A 19,967-nucleotide genomic window follows, 5' to 3' on the forward strand; every position below is an offset into this window, starting at 1 on the left:
CCAAAAAATATATAAAAGGATAGTAAACTATCTTGTGCATGGCAAAAAATAATCTGGTTAAAAGCAATGGAGTGATCAACCTGCATTTCAGCAAGTGACAGATCCTTACGCAGTTTTTGAATTGCAAGAGTCTTGAGATCTTCTGGGAAAATTGCTAGCCCGCAGAATAGTGACCCCTCTGCAAATGCCAATTGATGCTGAGCCCTTAGTTAATTTTAAATGAGAGATTGTTATGTGAAGACAGTAAGTGATATGAGCAAAACAGGTGTATGGAGGTCAGTAGCAATCTCCTGTTTCTGTTGCTGATTATACTTGGACACTGGTGGTCAATATACAAGTGAAAATTTGCCATAAAGTTGCATTAGGAATATTTCTCTGAGGGTGAACTTGTTCAAAGATCTACCATACATCCAACTTATTTATAAATGACCAAAGAATCTTTGATTGTTGTAACTGATGGTCACTTTAAGGGCACAAGATTCTCTTATTTTTTCCAAGTAGTTGTGCTGTTACATTTAAATGAATAACTTTAATTGTCTTGTCAACTTAATGTGTGATGTTCCCTATTAACTGAAGTTCCAAGTGTATACCTCTAGAGGGTAGTGTAGAGCTAATGTATGTATTGTAGCTCCATTGATTGAATATTATGCAAATATTTTGAAAAATCTGAATTTTCATTTTCTTATTTGTAACAATTACTTTCTTTATTCCACAGATTTCTGAAAACTTTTTCTTTGATTTGAATTCTGAACAAATTAAAGGCATGTTACGACCTCATGTTCCTCCTGCAGCTATTTCAACATTGGCCCGATCAGCAATCTTTTCAATCACTTATCCATGTCAAGATGTTTTTTTAGTTATAAAGGTAAGAAATATTTGTTTTAAATATTTTTTCCTTTCTCTAGCTCTCTGATGTTGCGTTAAGGCGACATGGTAAATTTTCCTTTTATTTGGCTTCATGTGTGAGACCAGAGACTGATGGGCCCTGGCGGCGGGGGGTGGATTGGACTTTATGACAGATGTTACTCGAAAGTCAGGAGGGGAGGGAGAAACACGAACTACTACTACTTACATTTATTTAAGCACTTCTAACATTTTCAAACTCTGGTACTTCCCTCTGCTCCCTTCCCCGAAATATGTGCCCGGATGGCCATGCCACTTGCTGAATACTGGAGTGAATAGACTAAATTATCATACAGACAACTTGTTCTGCACAATTAATTTCAAACTCTTCCCTTTGTGACAATAATACTAACATGAAGATCATTGTCTGAGGATGCTCTAATAATAACCTCTCTTAACTACTCAATGACTGCCTCCCTCTCAGAATCCATTCTGGAGATCATATTCATCCTGTGTAAAATACTCTGTGAAATACCTTCCAAGCCCTTAACATCTTTCAAGGTGCTTCGTTAACTTCATAGAATCATAGAAATCTACAGCACATTACAGGCCCTTTGGCCCACAATGTTATGCCGACCATGTAACCTACTCTAGAAGCTGCCTAGAATGACCCTATCGCTTTATAGCCCTCTATTTTTCTAAACACCATGTACCTATCTAAGAGTTTCTTAAAAGACCCCATTGTTTCTGCCTCTACCACTGTTGCTGGCAGTGCATTCCATCCACCCACCAATCTCTGAGTAAAATCTTTTGATAATCTGTCTATAACATTAGGTTCATTTCCATTTGAGAACTTGAAACCTAGAACAGTATGGCCCAACTTGTTTGTGCTGGCCATGTCAATCTAAATAATCCCATCTACCGGCACAAAGTCGGTGTTCATGTTTGATTCCCTGCCTGTTCATGTGCCTGTACAAATGTCTCTTAAACATTATCCTCATATCTTTTTCCACCACCTCCCACAGCACCTACCACTGTTAATATAAAATCAAAACTTACCTCATAAATCTGCTTTAGACTTTACCCCCCTCACATTAAAGCTATTCTCTTTTTATTTGGGTTTTCTACCCTGGGACAAAGACTCTGACTTTCTAACCTAACTGCGCCTTTTGTAATTTTGTATGCTGCTGTCAGGTCACCCCTCTCGGACTCTAACACTCCAGAGAACACAATCCAAGTTTGTCCAACCTTTTCTCAAAGCTACCACTCGCTAATTCCTGATGAGCCTTTTCTGCACTCTGTCCGAAGGCTCCACGTCCTTCCTGTAACAGAAAGGATGTGCTAGTATTTGAGAGGGTCCAGAGGAGCTTCACGAGAATGATACTGTGAATGAAAGGGTTAATATATGAAGAGTATTTGATGACCCTGTGTCTTTACACACTGAAGTTTAGAAGAATGGGGGAGAGGTGGAATCTCATTGGACCCATTGAATATTGAAAGGTCTAGATAAAGCGGACATAGAGAAGATGTTTCTAATAGTGAAGTAGTCTATGACCAGAGGGCACAGCCTCAGAATACAAGGACATCCCTTTTGAAGACAGATGAGGAGGAATTTTTTTATCCAGAGAGTGGTGAATCTGGAATTCATTTCCACAGATAGCTGTGGAGGCCAAGTCATTGGGTATATTTAAAGCAGAGGTTGATTGGTTCTTGGTTAGTAAGGGTGTCTGAGGTTACAGGGAGAAGGCAGGAGAATGAAGTTGAGATGGATAATAAATCACCCATAATCACATTGCCTTATTATATTGCTACATCCAATGGTAATGTGGCATCTAGAACTGCATACGGTCATCTAATGTGACCCAACCAAAGTTTTGTATAGCTACAACAGAACTTCCCATATTTTATACTGAACACTTTGACCGATGAGAGAAAGTACAACATGCACCTGCTCTTTCATCCTACCTAGGTGTGTTGCTATTTTCAGGGAGCTATGGACCAAGATCCCTTGGTACATCAGTGTGTCAAAGGGTCCTGCCTCTTACACTTGACCTCCCAAACTTCATACTTATCCAGATTAAACTCGTCTGTCCCCCGTTTCCAAATGGTCTGTATCTTGCTGAATCTTGTGACGACCTTCACTATCCACAACTCTGCCAATTTTTGTAAGATTCACTTACATTTTGACCATATATCATACACATCAGAGGTCTCAGTCCTGATCTTCATGGAATGCACCATAGGTCACAGACCACTCATCATATTAACATCCCTTCACCACCTCTATCCATCTTCTTGCCTAAGCAAATTTGAATCCATTCTACTGTCTTCGTGGATCCTATGTGCCTTTTAAGTAATTTCTCTGTGAAATACGTAGTTTATCTCTGTTGATAGTAGTACATATACTCAGAGTATCAGAGTTGGCATTGAGTATCAGGTTGGGTTGACTAGAGTGATTTCTTGTCTAATGTAAATTATGAAACTACTAGCCTGTATTTACAACTGAGAAGAACAGGTTGCCCATGGTTAGAAATAATGTTTTTCTTTGTTTTTCAGTTGGAGAAAGTTTTGCAACAAGGAGATATTGGTGAATGTGCAGAACCCTATATGATCTTCAAAGAGTCTGAAACAGCAAAAGTAACAATCTTTCTGAAGTATTTTGGGAATTTTAAACTTTAATATTCACCAAACAATGATTCCAGCGTAAAAATAATGAATAATTCCTGAACTGTAATTAAAATTTTCTTTAACTTTTAACAAGAGCACATATGGTTATTGATGGTGTGGCACATGAAGGGGGTCTGTCAATGCTGGATGTCCAACTCACAAGATGAAAAATGGCGTGGGACTAGATGATTTCATCTATATAGAGAGTTTCAGTATCACAGAGTTTTTGTTATAAATTGCACACTTTTAAATTTACCTTTTTTACAGAACAAAGAAAAGTTGGAGAAGCTAAAGAGCCAAGCAGAGTTGTTCTGTCATAGACTGGGGAAATACCGTATGCCTTTTGCTTGGACTGCCATACATCTAATGAACATTGTTAACAGTGCAGGAAGTCTGGAGCGCGACAGCACAGACTCAGAGATAGGAGCAGGAGGTGATGTGCTCTTAAGTGAATTTTCTTATGAACTGGTAACACTAATGTCCACATTTCTATTTATGTATCTTAATTGATGTTTATTGCTCATTGCTTCTTAAATTGAGGGATGTTTTGGGAATATAATCATTTCACTCAACTAGCATCAGGGATATTATTCACTCGTGGTTGACATAGCATATTCTGCAAAAGGAGTAAGCTGCTCTGTGTTAAGCTCCAAGTTCAATTGAGTGCTAATAGTTCAGCATTGTATGTTTCTGTATTTCCCACTTGTTACGTCAGATTTAATTCAGCACCATTTGGAATCATGTCAACCATACACTGGATTGAAACAGACAAGATGAGCTTCATTTCATATCTTCCATTTGAGTTAAGAGTTGAGATTGTGTCCCAGAGATGTGGGTGTCATGAAGCAAACAATCTCATTTTACTTAACTTTTCCTTTTGGTGTTTGCATTTATTTATATGACTACCAACAGGAAACAGATTATATGTTAAAGGAAAAAATCCTCTCCCCATTTCATAAGTAACTACCCAAAATGCTAGTGGAACGCAGCAGGCCAGGCAGCATCTATAGGAAAAAGTACAGTCGACGTTTCAGGCCGAGACCAAAGGGTCTCAGCACAAAACGTCAACTGTACTTCTTCCTATAGATGCTGCCCGGCCTGCTGCGTTCCACCAGCATTTTGTGTGTGTTGCTTGAATTTCCAGCATCTGCAGATTTCCTCATGTTTGCATTTATAAGTAACTAATAAGGTTGTGACAAGTAGTTATAATGTTGATTTAACTTAAAGAGGGGTGTGCGAGAGAAATTATAAATTTCACTGCTCATTTTGCACTCCTCTGCTGGTACAGAAAAAATTGTGTCCTCTCTCCCTACTTCCCCTCGCCCACCATCCCTCACAACTGTTTTGGACCCAATGAGGTGTAGCTGAACATATTTATCTTGTAGGCCTTTTCATTGAGGCCTTGATTATGAAAGCCCTGCAAATGCAGAACAGGGATCCCATATTGTGCCTCCACAATCGATGGACCGTCCCTGCAACTTCCGCCACCTTCAATGAGATTGCAGGAACAGTCATATCTCCCTTTCCCATTCCCATTCATCAGCTCCTTCACCTTCTCATCCACTTCCACCAGCTACTCCCCTTCTTGTGGCAGTTTCTCATGTTACATACAATGTCTGCCTCCTTTACTGCTCTTCCAGGGTGAAATAATGATTCAGTCAAGAGTGTTGCATTCACTGCATCCGATGTGGTCTCCTCTTCTTTGGAGAAACCAAGTGTGTTTTGGATGACTACTTTGTAGAGCATCTGTATCCAGTCCATAGGGGTTCTGTTGGTTAGATTCCTGTTGCCCAACCTTTAATTCTCTTTACTACTCACTCTTTGACTCATACATTGTTATAGTATGGCCTAGTATACGACTGAGAAATAGTACTTTTATTTTCCTTTAGGGCTTATTGCAATCTTTCAGATTCAATGTTGAATTTATCTGCTTTTGGTCACGAACATTTTTTATCAGAACTGGCTATTTCTACTCTAGGTCACACATCAACCAGCTTGACCAGGCTGTCTACTTTTGTACATTTGTACTGTCTACATTTCACTACTTTTGTTTGTTTTTATCTTTTCCTCCTTTTAACTTCGCTCATTAATCAATCAAGCAAATTGCTTCATCATCTGCTTAGCCCTGTGACGATTCTGACCTTGCTCCTTCCCTTTGTTCCATTATCTATTTCTCCTCCATCCTCTGTTCTGCTCAAGACTGATGTGTTTTCTCTTTCCAAGCTCTGATGAAAGATCACCTTTGACATCAACTATTAATTTTGTTTCTCCATGCATAATTTTCTGTTTTTATTAAAGTTATCCTGCATCTGCAGTTGTTTCAGTTTTCTTGCCCTCAGATTCAGCTTTGTTACAGACTTCAAACATTTCTGATCTTTAGAGACATTTAAAACTTAAGATTTCAGTAGGTAGTTTACCAAAAAAACATTCACAATAAGTTAAAATCGATTCATTTTAAAAAATAATAAAAGCATTAATGTAAATCAAAATAAGTTAGTGCCTTTTTAAATGTACTGGGTGTTTTGTGGGGTTCCTAGCATGAAAGAAGTTTACTACTGGTCTTCAGAAGGTATTTATCATTCAGCACATTGGGATCTGGCAATGGACCCAAGTCAAGGACTTACTTGCCTCTGTGGACTTGTGGTACATTTCCACCAAAAATCAATTCAATTTGTTCCTCCGTGTTAGAGTACATAAATCAACACTTAGAAGAGAAAAAGAGAAAGGAAGAAGAATTTTATAATTGAACTATTTGACTTAATTCCTCATTATTGTATTACAGTCATATGGTGGTCTGGTTAAGCTGCTTTTAGAGTATCCAATTCAATTATAATAACTTATTAAAAGCTTAGTGCCACCCAGAGGGTTAATGTATGTATTTTTTATAAAGGGTTTTTTTTTAAACAGGCTTTTTTTTTAAAAAAAGGGTTTTTTTGCCCAGGGTATGATAGACCTGTCAGCTTAATGCCATTGCTAGAAAAGGAAAAAAAAAGAGAATATAAGAAAATCAGAATGAAAAATTATAGTAAAGAATAATCAGCATGGATTTTAAAAGGGAAAGGATGCTTACATTTTGAATTTTCCTTCTTAAACTAATGAAATTTTAGGAGGTACTATCAGGATCAGTTGAGCCAAATGGCTTTTCTTTCCTAGATATTATCCCTTATGGTTTGGACCTCTTTTATTGACTTTTTATTCTTTTCCATTGATGCAGCCTGACCTGCTTGGCTCTTCTAGCATTTTGTGTGTATCACTGTAAAATACGCTGACTGTTGGCGTAGTGGTATCAGCTCCAGACTTTGGAACGAAGGCTCCCGAGTTCGAATCCAGCCAGCTCCCTTGCACGCTTTCCATCCGTGCTGGGTTGTGCATCAAGCTAGCAACTCGGCCTCGTAAAAACAAGAAAGCCTGCTAAAAAAAACAAAACGCCATCACGATGGCGCCTTGATGACTCCACTTGGAGTTAAGGGCTTTCTTCACTGTAGACTACAGTAATATTTTAAAGGAGATGAATGCTCCTGAGTAGTAACATTGCAGGGAAACATGAGTTTGGAATGGCAGCTTAAGTGGGATTTTGATTAATATGTGAGGACATGGGGCTTTCTGTGACGTTGACTATTTTCTTAACTAGTGTGACATAATTTCCTGATAGAGCGGAAGGGTTCTTGGTCAGAAAGAAGAAATTCTGGTCTTGTCGGGAGACGCTCTCTTGAACGAGTGACATCAGGTGATGACTCATGCAACCTTTCAAGCTTCAGACCAGCTACGCTGACGGTCACAAACTTCTTTAAACAGGTAACCTGAAATAGTTTGACATTGTACACAACAGGAGTTCAAACTGTCTGATGTAATTTATCCATAATTGACCAGATATTTTTCACTACTTTCTTTGCTCCTCTTGTACCTCACATCTAGGAGGGAGATCGTCTTAGTGATGAAGATTTGTATAAATTCCTTGCTGACATGAGAAGACCTTCATCTGTTCTGAGGAGACTAAGACCAATCACAGGCAAGTTTTTCTTTTCAAAGAATTTGCGTTCATGTCTGTTGCTCCTGATCGCAGCAGAATTGTGATTGAAAATACTGTTCAGTATGGTTTGATACCCACAGACCTGGAAAGTTTCAAGTTTTAGTCTCTAAGTTAGCTTTTCTTAGCAGAAAGTTTGGTTGAAACATTATGATTGGTCTCAGTGATCTATCTTATGGTCAAAGAAAACCACTCTCACTTCCTACTTTTGGTCATAATTCAAAGATATTATTTCAAAGTGCCCCCACATTGAATTGAATTGACTTTATTACTTACATCCTTCATATACACGAGGAGTAAAAATCTTCACATTACATCTCTGTCTAAATATGCAATATGCAATTTATAATAAATATTATGTACAACAGGGTAGTCAATATAACACAGGAATACAGTTGTATCAGCATGAATTTATCAGTCTGATGGCCTGGTGGAAGAACCTGTCCCGGAGGCTGTTTGTTTTGGCTTTTATGCTTTTTATTCCCAGATGGTAGCAGCTGGGACAGTCTGAGATCGGGGTGACTCGGGTCCCCAATGATCCTTTGGGCCCTTTTTACACACCTGTCTTTGTAACTGTCCTGAATAGTGGGAAGTTCACATCTATATATACACTGTGCTGACGGTACCACTTTCTGCAGAGTCCTGCGATTGAGGGAAGTACAGTTCCCATACCAGGGAGTGATGCAGCCAGTTAGGATGCTCTCAGTTGTGCCCCTGTAGAAAGTTCTTAGGAGTTGGGGACCCATCCCAAACTTCTTCAACCACCTAAGGTGAAAGAGGCGCTGTTGTGCGTTTTTCACCACACAGTTGGTGCGTACAGACGACATGAGGTTCCATGGTAATGTGTATGCCGAGGAACTTGAAGCTGTTCACCCTCTGAAACCCAGATCCATTGATGTCAATAGGGTGTCTCCATTCCTCCTGTAGACCACAACCAGCTCCTTTATTTTTGCAACGTTGTGGAAGAAGTTGTTTTCTTGACACCACTGTGTCAGGGTGATGACTTATTCTCTGTAGGCTGCCTTGTTATTATTTTGAGATTATTTGAATACAGTATCATCTGCAAATTTAATTAGCAGATTGGAGCTGTGGGTGGCAACACAGTCATGGGTATACAGAGAGTAAAGTAAGGGGCTTAGGACACAGCCCTGAGGGGCTCCTGTGTTGAGGGTCAGAGGGGCAGAGGTGAGGGAGCCCACTCTTACCACCTGCTGGTGATCTGACAGGAAGTCCAGAATCCAGCTGCACAAGGTAGGGTCAATGCAGAGGTCTCTCAGCTTCTTGGGAATTATGGTGTTGAATGCTGAACTGTAGTTCCACAACACATTCTCACATAAGCATCCCTCCTCTCCAGATGTGTAAGGACGTTATGTAGAGCTGTGGCTATTGCGCCATCTGTCGATCGGTTGTGTCGGTAGATGAACTGTAGCCTGTCCAATGTGGGTGGTAGCATGCTGTAGATGTAGTCCTTGACCAGCCTCTCAAAGCATTTGCTTATTATTGAGGTGAGTGCGATAGGATGCCAGTCGTTCAGACATGTTACCTTGGTCTTTTTAGGTACAGGGATAATGGTGGATGTTTTGAAGCAGGAGGGCACTCTACACTGGGAGAGGGAGAGATTAAAAATGTCTGTAAACACACCTGCCAGTTGAGCTGCACACATCATGAGTACCCGCCCTGAGATGCGGTCCAGTCCCACAGCCTTGTGACTGTCCACTCCTTGGAAACATTCAAGGGTTGCCTTTGGCCTGATTCAAGGGTTGCCTCTGGCCAGAAGCTTAACTGGATCGGCCACAGAGATGCTGTGGCTAAATGAACAGGCTTGATGCTAGATATCTGGCACCTTTAAGTGGATGAAGGTCCATCACCACTGCCAAAAGAGAGGGAGGAGGGGAGCACACCAAGCCAATTGCAACTTTATATTTACTAAGAAGATGCTGGGTAGAGGGGTATGAACCTTACTCTATCCAGCATCTTGTTGACGAGTGTACAGTCGCTGGAGAACAAGATTGAGGACCTGCGGTCAAGATTGTTGTGTTGAAGGGAAAGAGGAATTGTTGCGTTCTCTGTTTCACAGAGACATGGCTCACACCGGATACCTTAGTAAGACCCAGTGGATTCTTGAAACACCGAATGGACCAGACTGCTGATTTGGAGGAGGCAAAAGGTGGGGGTCTTTGCTTCAAGATAAACTTTTTGTGGTGCTTGGACGTGGTGGTCTTGTCGCACTCTTGTTCCCCGACTTGGAAGATCTAATGATTAAGTGCCGGCTGTTCTACTTGCCAAGAGAGTTCTCCTCCATGATGTTGACCACAGTTTACATTTTGCCAAAGGCTGAGGTTAAGCACGCACTCAAGGTACTGAGTATTGCCATCAACAAACAAGAAACAACTACCCTAATGCCTTTCGAATCATTGTCGGGGACTTCAGTCAGGCTTGTTTGAAGTGTTACGAAACCCCGTAACCAGGTAACTTACCAGCAAAGATAGATGGATCAGCTGAGTCGGATGCTACTATTTTCAAGCGTTTTATTCAAAAAAGGGCACACGTATGGTTAATACAAAACATTCAGATCATATACATCGTCAAAACTCAATCTAAAACACCGGTGTAACCATAATCAATCAGAAATAAGCTCTACAGTTGTCTAGGGGTTAATACTGAGTCCAACGGAAATATAAAGAGTCACTCAGAAGTTTGCAGGCTTTTCCTTTTTGGGAACCGCTGGGGTTTTCACGTTGTAGAGAGAAAGAGGTGATTTAGAAAAGATAAACACTTGCCCGTCGTCTTGGCAGAGCAAATCCTTGGAATCAGGGGAGCAGACTTCCCCGTTGTTATTTAAAAGCAGTCTTTCGTTGGTTCTAACCACAGATTCAAATTCGGAATCTAACGCACGTGGCTTCCTTCAACATGGCGTCCCGCTCCCACGGGAATCGATATCGTGTTTCCTTGGTGTCTCCTGGGTGCGTCTGAGGGTTTCCCCCCCTCAGACCCGCCTTTATACTTCTTCACGGGATCGCAGGTGTCAATCAAGTTGCAGGTAATGCGATCTCTCTCTCAACCAGCCCACTTTGCCCGAGGGCTTTTCACGTGGTCTCCATGAGACAATAGTCAAGGTCACCTTCATTCTGCTTCTTGGGAGAACATGGTCTCTCTCTCTTTTTGGGTCAGTTGACCCCCCTTAACTAGGGTTCTTGCGATTTTCACAAAGGAGGGGGCCAACGGCATAACAGAAGAAATCTTTGCCCAATTATCATCAACATATCACCTACAGCATCAGGGATCCCAAAACACTCGACGACTGCTATACTATGATTAAGAATGCCTACATTTCTTTGCCTAGACTGCATTTTGGATCTGCCCTAGGTCCAGCATGCAAGTCCCTTTACAAAGGAAGTATGGCAGTAACTCTACTTTCTAAGAAGTTTGCGAAGATTCAGCCTGTCATTGATAAACTTCTATAAGTGTGTGGTGGAGAGTATATTGACTGGTTGCATTGCATTTAAGGAACATCAATGTCCTTAAAAGGAAAGGCCTACAAAAAATAATGGATACAGTCTAGTCTACCGTGGGTAAACCCTCCCTATCATTGAGCGCAGCTACATGGAGAACTGTCGCAGGAAAGCAGCGTTCATCATCAAGGACCCTCACCATTCAGGCCATGCTCTCTTCCCACTGCTGTCATCAGGAAGAAGGTGCAGGTCCCACAACACCAGGTCCTAGAACAGTTATTACCCCTCAACCATCAGGCTGTAGAACTAGAGGCGATAATCACTCAACTTCGCTTGTCCTATCACTAAACCTATGGACTTACTTTCAAGAATTCTTCATCTCATGTTCTCAGTATTTGTTGCATTGTTTTCTTTTTGTACTTGCAGTTGGTTGTCTTTTGCACTCTGGTTGTTTGTCTGCCCTGCTGTGTGCGTTCTTTCATTGATTCCGTTGTGTTTCTTATGATTACTGTGAATGCCCACAAGAAAATAAACCTTAGTGTTGTATATGGTAACATATATGTACTTTGATAATAAATTTACTTTGAGCTTTGAATGTGTGACTCATCTCGGACATTGAATTGAGTGTAGGAAAGCTTGTAGCTGCCACTATCTAGACTTGGAAATATATTTTTATTCCTATTCCTAAATCCTGGAATTCCCTACCCAAGAATATTATGGGAACATTTTTATCAGAAAGGCTGCAGTGCTTTAATTAAGTATCACACCACCACCTACTGAAGGGAATTAGAAATGGCTATAAACACTCTTACTAATGACAACATTTTATTTAATTGCTTACATTTAAATTCCTGTCTACTCTGCCAGAAGTACCCACATCCCATGGACAAATAAATTAAAACTAAGATGTGAAAGTTTTCCTGGCATCAGTCATGAAGCTATTTAATGAATAAGTTAGGTCTACCATTAAACAAGGTGATGACACTTGCCAAAAGCTAGGATTACAGGCTAGACCTAATTCTGAGATGTGCAGCAAAGATATGAATGGCTCTTGCATTCAAGTTAAGTTTCAAATAGAGAAGATGGAATTCTTCTTGGAGCAAAGATGATTGAAAGGAGATTTGCTGGAAGTGCATATGCCAGTGACTGCTTTGGATCAGATAAATAGTGGGAAGTTGCTCTCATCAGAAAGCTTGAGATTTAAAAGCTTGCACACAATGTATGAGGGAGACATGCTAAGCTTAGAAAGTGGTCATGATCTGATGACGGAGGTGGAAACAATCAAATGGTGCCTTCAGTAAAGAACTGGATAGAAAAGATCATTTGCAGGACATTAAGGAAAGAACAGGAATGTGATGGAGGGTTTTGTTCTCTAACTGAACAGTAAGAGTTCAGTGATTCCCAGTAAATGAACATTATGGTGACACAGACGAGACCTACGCATGCTGAAAATCTGGAGGCAGAAGCCAGTCCCAGTGAAAGGTGTGAGCCTGAAATCGACTGTTTATTTCTCTCCGTAGATGCTGCCTAACCTGCTGAGTTCCTCCAGCATTTCATGTGTCACGGATTCTGATTGTGCTTTTCACTCCTGAGAATTACTCACAAATCCAGAAAATACTGGAACTGCACAATCAGAATCTGTCAGCTGTTGAAGGAGTAAATGTTCCTGTAATCTTCAACATTAAATTTTTATCAAATGTTACTAATATGTTTTCTTTGAAGAATCACCTTACCTCCTTTCCTACTGATTGTTTCCCAAACCTATCTTCCTTGTTTCTGCTTGGTTCCCACGGTTCACTGAATAAGCATTGTATTACTGGGCTACAGTCTCATCAAACTGTTGTCTTCAGTTCATTATCTATGACCAGTCACCTTCAGAACATCTCCACTGCTGTCTATTTGGCTTGGAAGAAATGCATCGCCTTTTTCAAATGCTGTTTTATTGTTTTCAAATCCAGTATTTGCTTATTTCAGTGCAGATTGACAGTATCAAGTATTAATTGTTATTTTCATCCTGTCTGTTGTGCAGATTTAAAAACAAACTAACATGTTTGAAATTCATTTGTACTAAATTTTTTGAAGATTTCTTTTCCTGAACGAGCATCTTTTAAGATTTCATTTTTATTTTCTGTATACAGCTCAACTGAAAATAGACATTTCTCCAGCTCCAGAAAATCCCCATTATTGTCTCACACCAGAGTTACTACAGGTCAAACCCTACCCAGATACTCGAGTTAGACCAACGAAGGATATCCTGGAGTTTCCTTCGAGGGATGTGTATGTTCCGTACACCACATACAGGTAAGAACAATAGTTATTCTTCATAACCTGTATAATGTGCAAGTGATTCTTTTGGGAAAATGGATCAGAACATTGGGGGAAGGGGTGCACATTGTAATCAGTTCTTGTTCATGAACATTTGCTCATGTGCTGTTATTAACAAGTTGGATTTAGAGCAATTGAGGACACAGACAGGTTCCTGTGAGAGAATTCTGTCTTGTGATCATGGCCTACAATAGACAGGAATCTGTTATCCTATCTGTATCGCAGATGTTAACCATAACCAACAAAATAATGCAAAGGTATCAAAATCAAAATGAGGATCTGAAAGTGGTATCTTAGGTTATCTGATCATGTTGTGCCTTAATTTGTCTCACCTTGCCTACGATCAGGGCCAAATTGTATATCTTCTGTTAAGCTGAAGGAAGGTCAGATTTTACCGCAAGGATTTTGAAGTTTTGTCTTTGTCAGAACAAAAATTTGTCATTAAAAATAAAAATCAGTGGAATTAGATTCCTGGTAATTTGGGTGACAATATTTTTTTCTGAAGAATCCTGCTGAGTTGTTCTTTTCCCTTTGTAGATTGTATTTTAATCCTTTTTCTTTTAATCATGCTTTTTCATTATTTCATGTGAGTTTATGCTATCTTTTCTCTGCAATAGTCCTTATGTAAGCATCCAATTTTGTGAAATTAGGATGTTTGTGTTCACTATGATCACTGGGTAAAGGCACCCTGTAAAAGTGCTTAACTAGGTCAAGATGGTATTTTCTTTAATTATTGACAAACCAGACTATGACTAATCATGAAGATTAGATGAAAGGATCAGAGAAATGATATGAGGAAATAATAATGCATTCCATACAATGGATATATTAATAGCCTAGAATATATCTTTTATTCCAGTTTAATTTACCAGGCATTGATGTAATTATTTTGAATTAGTATTGATACAGATGTAAATATAGAAATTGCACTGTAACTAATTTTGGACAACTTTTTGTCTATCAATTTTAAATACAGTGCTTTTGGTAAAAACAGTTTAGCTGGCATTGTACCTGTAAAGTGATTAGTTCACTTTGTAAGCATTTCATGTTTCAGATTTATAATTCTCAAACTTAAAACATATTGTTAAGACCAGTGGCTGCCATATTCAAAACATGATGTCAGATTCCATGCGAACTTCCACCCACAATTCTTCTCATTCTGTGCCCTCCACCCTCTGTTCCCTTGCGAGTGAATCCACTTCCTGTCGTAGGCATTGCCTTGGGATGTATCACATTCCTGTTTGACTTCAAAGTGAGCTTCCTACCTCGTATGCTCTCCTTTAATATGACTAGTCTACTTTGATCTCTAGGACGTTACCTTGTCCAGAATCTTGTTATTTCTAGACTCACCTATTGCAATGTTCTTCTGGCCCTTTGTCCATCTTGGCTTCATTGCATTCCAAACCATGTGGTGCCATCCACCCATGACTTAGATTGATTTTAAATATTTCCTTTCTTTGTTCCTTGTAATCTCTTCAAACAGTAACCCTCCAACAACATTGTGCGCAAATTATTATGGAATGTGAGGAAAGAAAACAGTTTAATTTTTTTTGGCAGTCTGTGCTGGATTTGCACCCAGGCCCAAATGAAAGCAGAAAATGCCCAAAATTGTCAATATGTCAAGCAACTCGTGTGGAGAGAGAAACAGAATTGTTATGTCAGGTTGATAGTCCTTAATCTAAACTGGGAAAAATGAGAAATGTGCTGAAAATGGAGAGTAGTGAGGGATAGAGAGAAAAGGGAATGTCTGATTTTTCAGGTGACATTATATTTTCAGAGTATTTCAGTTAAGAAGTGAATGTGTGATTGGAGAGAATAATAAGATGAAGCAAGGTTCAAGGTTCATTTTATTGTCAAAGTATGCATGTACAATACAACTCTGATAATTGTCTTCTCCAGATGGCCAAGAAATACTCATGAAGAAGTAAAAGAAACAAAACTCGCAGACCCCAGAATCCCTGAACCCCTCCTCACAGAAAGTAAACTGCGACAGTACAATCCCCGACCCCCTCCTCTGCAGAGAAAAACAACAGCTATACACTCCCCGAATCCCTCACCCACAGAAAAAAGCAGCAACAATCCCCAACACCCTCCCCCACAAAAAATAAACTGCGACAGTACAATACCTGACCCCCTCCTTGCAGAAAAAAACAGCAACAATGCGATCCCTGACCCTCTCCCCACAGAAAAAACAGCAACAATCCCCAGCACCCTCCCCTACAGGGGAATAAACTGCGACCAACCCCCTCACTCGCAAAAAAGAACAGCGACAGTGGCATCAAAAAACCCCTCCCCCCAACCACACAAAAAAACACAATGAACTTACAGATCACCCACTCACCAATCAGCCGTAAGAAATATAACGGCAAAAGACTTGATGGAGACCAATATAAAGTGCAGTCCAATCACATAAATTTCAGAACACCGACGAGTCCTTCTGTGACTCAGAACTCACGCCTGGTCCGAACGGTGGACTCCTCAGGGTGCGATCACTGACCCTCTGTCCCCCTTGAGTGCGATCACTGACCCTCTGTCCCCCTTGAGTGCGATCACTGACCCTCTGGCCCCCTTGAGTGCGATCACTGACCCTCTGTCCCCTCTGGGTGCGATCACTGACCCTCTGTCCCCCTTGGGTGCGATCACTGACCCTCTGGCCCCTTTGGGTGCGATCACTGACCCTCTGGTCCCCTTGGGTGCGATCACTGACCCTCTGGTCCCCTTGGGTGCGATCACTGACCCTCTGGCCCCCTTGAGTGCGATCACTGACCCTCTGGCCCCTGATCTGATCTTACATCAGATAGGAACAGTTCTAACTCAGGCAGGTGATCTGAAATTATTGGGTTCATTATCAATCCCTGAGGTCTGCTTTGTATCCAGGTGGAAGATGAATACCTGTGGTACCTGAGTTCGACTTGAACCTCTGTTTATAATTTAACTTGTCGTCACCCTAAATCTTTTGAGATTGATAATATTGACATCAAAATAATGCAGTTTAAAATTTGAACATGAAATTGTGTGCTTATTTTTCTGAGCCAAGTAAATACAGAACATGAGTTCAAAGGTTTTAGTGGTTGAGGTTGATTGAACATTTGCACCACATATAGTGGCAGGCAATGACAGCCTCCAACAAAAGAAAACGTAACTTCTCAGCCTTGAAGTTTTATGGTAATACCATCATGGCTTTCCTTGCCATCAGCATCCTGGAGTCATTGTTTACTAGAAACATAACTAAATCAGCCACATAAATACTGTGGCCACAAGAGCTACCTTGCATTAAGTGATTCATCTCTTGACATCCCAAAGGCTTCTAAATGTGGTCAGGTCTGTGAAGGAATACTGTCTCCACTTGGCTGGATGAGTGCAACTCCAGCAACACTTGAGATGTTCAAAATCATTCAGAGAAAAAGCAGTGTGTTGATTAGCATCCTATCTCTTTTGCTTCCCATCCCCCCCACATTGAAACATTCACTCCCTTCACCATTGATGCACTGTGGCTGCTATGTGTACAGTATACAGAGGGCATTGTGATCTCTTGCTGAGGCTATTCTGAAACCACCTGCATATCTGCCACCCTACCATCGAGCAAGAGGATCTGAACAGACACCTAAGAAACACACTTACAGGTTCCACTTGAAATCACACATGATCCTGTATATTGCCTATTTTTTTTTACTGTTGCTAAGTCTAAATCCTGGAACTGGCTACCTGACTGAATGAGAATATTATAGAACAGGCACATTTTTTACACCCAACAACCCTGTCCTATTATGGTTTCTCATGAATGCATCTATTCATTACCTCATCGGAATTTTTCATCTCCACCTCTCTGCAAATCCACCTAATGCTGTTTGTTTTTTTTCTGCTTAATAGTTAATAATCATAATAGTTAAGTCTTTGTTTGATTACAGTCAACTTAGTAATTTTCAACACGGTTGGTGTGATGTGATATCTCCTATCTTTGGTAGAGAAGAAATTCCTGCCTCTTCAGTCATTGTACTGAAGAAATTTCCCAAGAGGATGTTAGACAGTATAATCTTTCTCCTTTTCACGCAGGTGGGAGATATACTTTATGAAACGCTTGTCACTTTTCTGGCCTTCCATTTTAATGTAATCTCCCTGATATGTTGTATAGAGTACCTTTTCAAGCCATAACCAGAATTCACCTACACAAAGGATTAATGATGCTTTGAAGGACTGAAGTTAAAACATGAGAAATATATTAATTGTAGCTTTTTACTTGGGTGTAAGAAAGTCAGAACTGATGATCACAGGAAACTGGGATGGAACACTTGGGGGAAGTGGGACAGCAGAGTGATTCAGTCCCCATTTTATTCAAAGCAGTCAGGAACTGCAATGATACAATCTCAACTCCAGGCAATCATTAATCCTGTAGTCCTTTTTGCTTTGTGCAGTGCTCCAGTCCAAGGATGTGATTCTGAGCCAGCTCTGAGAGAATTTGTGAAGCCCTGTGCAATGGCAATGCCTTCTGCTATGTGAAAGAAGTCAGAAGGAAGCCCTGACAGTTACAGCTAGTTCATGATTTTAAATACCCCCTCACATTCCCTTGTTCCAGTTTCCCATTTAATGGGAAGTGTTAAACCTGTCAAAACAGTATTTATGGCATTTAGAAATTATTAAAAAGCAAACAAATTGTTTAAAAAGACTAACTTGAGAAAATGACATAGAAAACTCAAAAGCCATTAAATGCATTTAAATACACAGAAAGATTTAAATGCAAACAACAATAGTTTGAATGAAGTGGCACAATGCAGGCGATGGGGAAAACACAGCAAATTCGGGCGACTCACCAGCATTGAGCTGTAGTTGGAAAAATGTTGAAAAGCTGACTGCAATGTAAGGATTTCAGTAATCATAAGTGCAATTATAGGAATGCAGGAATTGCTCCCATTTGCACAAGTGAAGTCAGTAAACATTGGCAGCTCTGTCAAATTTTTTCTGCAAAATCATTGCCTTCTTATCAGCAATTTGAGGTCCAGGCTAAGGGTAAAAGTAATAGAACCCACTTTGTGATGCGTTCTCCACAGTGGCGGCCTCCTCCACATTGGCGAGACCTGACGCAGATTGGGGGACCGCTTCGTCGAGCACCTCCACTCCGTCCGCCACAACAGACAGGATTCCCGGTTGCCACCCACTTCAACTGTGCTTCACATTCCCATTTGGATGTGTCCATACATGGCCTCTTCTACTGCCATGATGAGGCCAAACTCAGGCTGGAGGAACAACACCTCATATACCGTCTGGGTAGTCTCCAGCCCTTTGGCATGAACATCGAATACTCCAACTTCCAGTAATTCCTTCCCCCATCCCAGTTTCACTCTGCTTCCTCCTCCAGCTGCCTATCACCTCCCTCATGGTTCCGCCTTCTTCTACTACCCATTACATTCCTTCTTCACCTTTCCTGCCTATCCCCTCCCCCACCCCTTGATCTTTCCTTTTACTGGTTTTTCACCTGGCACCTACCAGCCTTCTCCTTCCCACCCTCCCCCCACCTTCTTTATAGGGCCCCTGCTCCCTCCCTCTTCAGTCCTGACGAAGGGTCTCGGCCCGAAACATTGACTGCTCGTTTCCACGGATGCTGCCTGACCTGCTGAGTTCCTCCAGCACGTTGTGCGTGTTGCGTTGACTCCAGCATCTGCAGAGTATTTTGTGTTTAAGAAGTGCAAGAGACTTGGTAGTTATTGTACTCCATTCTGCCAGGCCCTTGCCCACTCACTTAATCAATCTATATCTCTCTGCAGACTCTGTATGCTCTGCACAATTTGCTCTTTCACACACTTTATCATCAGCAAACTTAGATACACTACACTCAGTCCCCTCTTCCAGATCGTTAATGTATATCATGAACAGTTGTGGGCCCAGCACCAACCCCTGTGGCATACCCACTCATCACTGATTGCCAACCAGAGAAACACCCACGTATTACTTGCTGGAGTTTGGAAGAATGAGGGAGGATCTCACTGAACCTTTCTGAATATTCATCGACCGAGTGGATGTGGAGAGGGTGCAGGATCAATGGGCACAGCCTCAGAATAGAAGGACCTCCCTCAGACAAGAGAAGCTGAGGAATTTCTTTACCAAGACCTTAATGAATCTGTGGAATTCATTGCCACAAGCATCTGTGGAGGCCAAGTCATTGAGTATGTTTAAAGCAGAGGTTGATAGGTTCTTGATTACTAAGGAAGTCAAAGGTTATGGGGAGAAACCAGGAATGTGGGGTTGAGAGGGGAAATAAATCAGAATGGTCATGATTGAAGGTAGGGGCAGACTCAATGGACCTTAATGGACTGATCTGCCCATAAGTATGATAGTCTTAAAAAAAATCACTAACTGTAATTTTGTTCATTTTGCCCCTTTCTAAGCTGATTTGTAACTTGTACTAAATAACATCAAGATTAAGTACGTACTACTTATTTTGGATTTGTGGGAAGGATTGGATAGAATACTTCTTGCATTTATGTGAATACACTGTAAACCCACCTTAGATCACCTTCATTGATCTAACCCCATATTGTTGCTAAAGCTAAACAAAGAACATGCAAGATCAGTAATTTTGAAGGAGGGTTATGAAATAGGATTGTAATATTTGCTTTTATTATCATTGAAGGTCCTAGGATTAATGTGTTATTGACATC

At 40.7% G+C, this 19,967-nt stretch overlaps 1 protein-coding gene across 7 annotated transcripts in view; it reads left to right on the forward strand.

Moving 5' to 3' along the window:
• dock7 (dedicator of cytokinesis 7) overlaps nucleotides 1-19,967 on the forward strand; it is a 185,727-nt gene that overhangs the window by 37,461 nt on the left and 128,299 nt on the right. For all 7 annotated transcript variants that reach the window (XM_073063221.1, XM_073063214.1, XM_073063219.1 and 4 more), the window contains exons 9-14: nucleotides 716-865; nucleotides 3,400-3,480; nucleotides 3,778-3,943; nucleotides 7,163-7,305; nucleotides 7,426-7,519; nucleotides 13,128-13,290. In XM_073063221.1, the coding sequence (XP_072919322.1) occupies nucleotides 716-865; nucleotides 3,400-3,480; nucleotides 3,778-3,943; nucleotides 7,163-7,305; nucleotides 7,426-7,519; nucleotides 13,128-13,290 (797 nt within the window). The remainder of the gene's footprint in view (nucleotides 1-715; nucleotides 866-3,399; nucleotides 3,481-3,777; nucleotides 3,944-7,162; nucleotides 7,306-7,425; nucleotides 7,520-13,127; nucleotides 13,291-19,967) is intronic.

Source organism: Hemitrygon akajei, chromosome 12, assembly GCF_048418815.1.
Source record: "Hemitrygon akajei chromosome 12, sHemAka1.3, whole genome shotgun sequence".
Lineage (NCBI taxonomy): Eukaryota > Metazoa > Chordata > Chondrichthyes > Myliobatiformes > Dasyatidae > Hemitrygon > Hemitrygon akajei.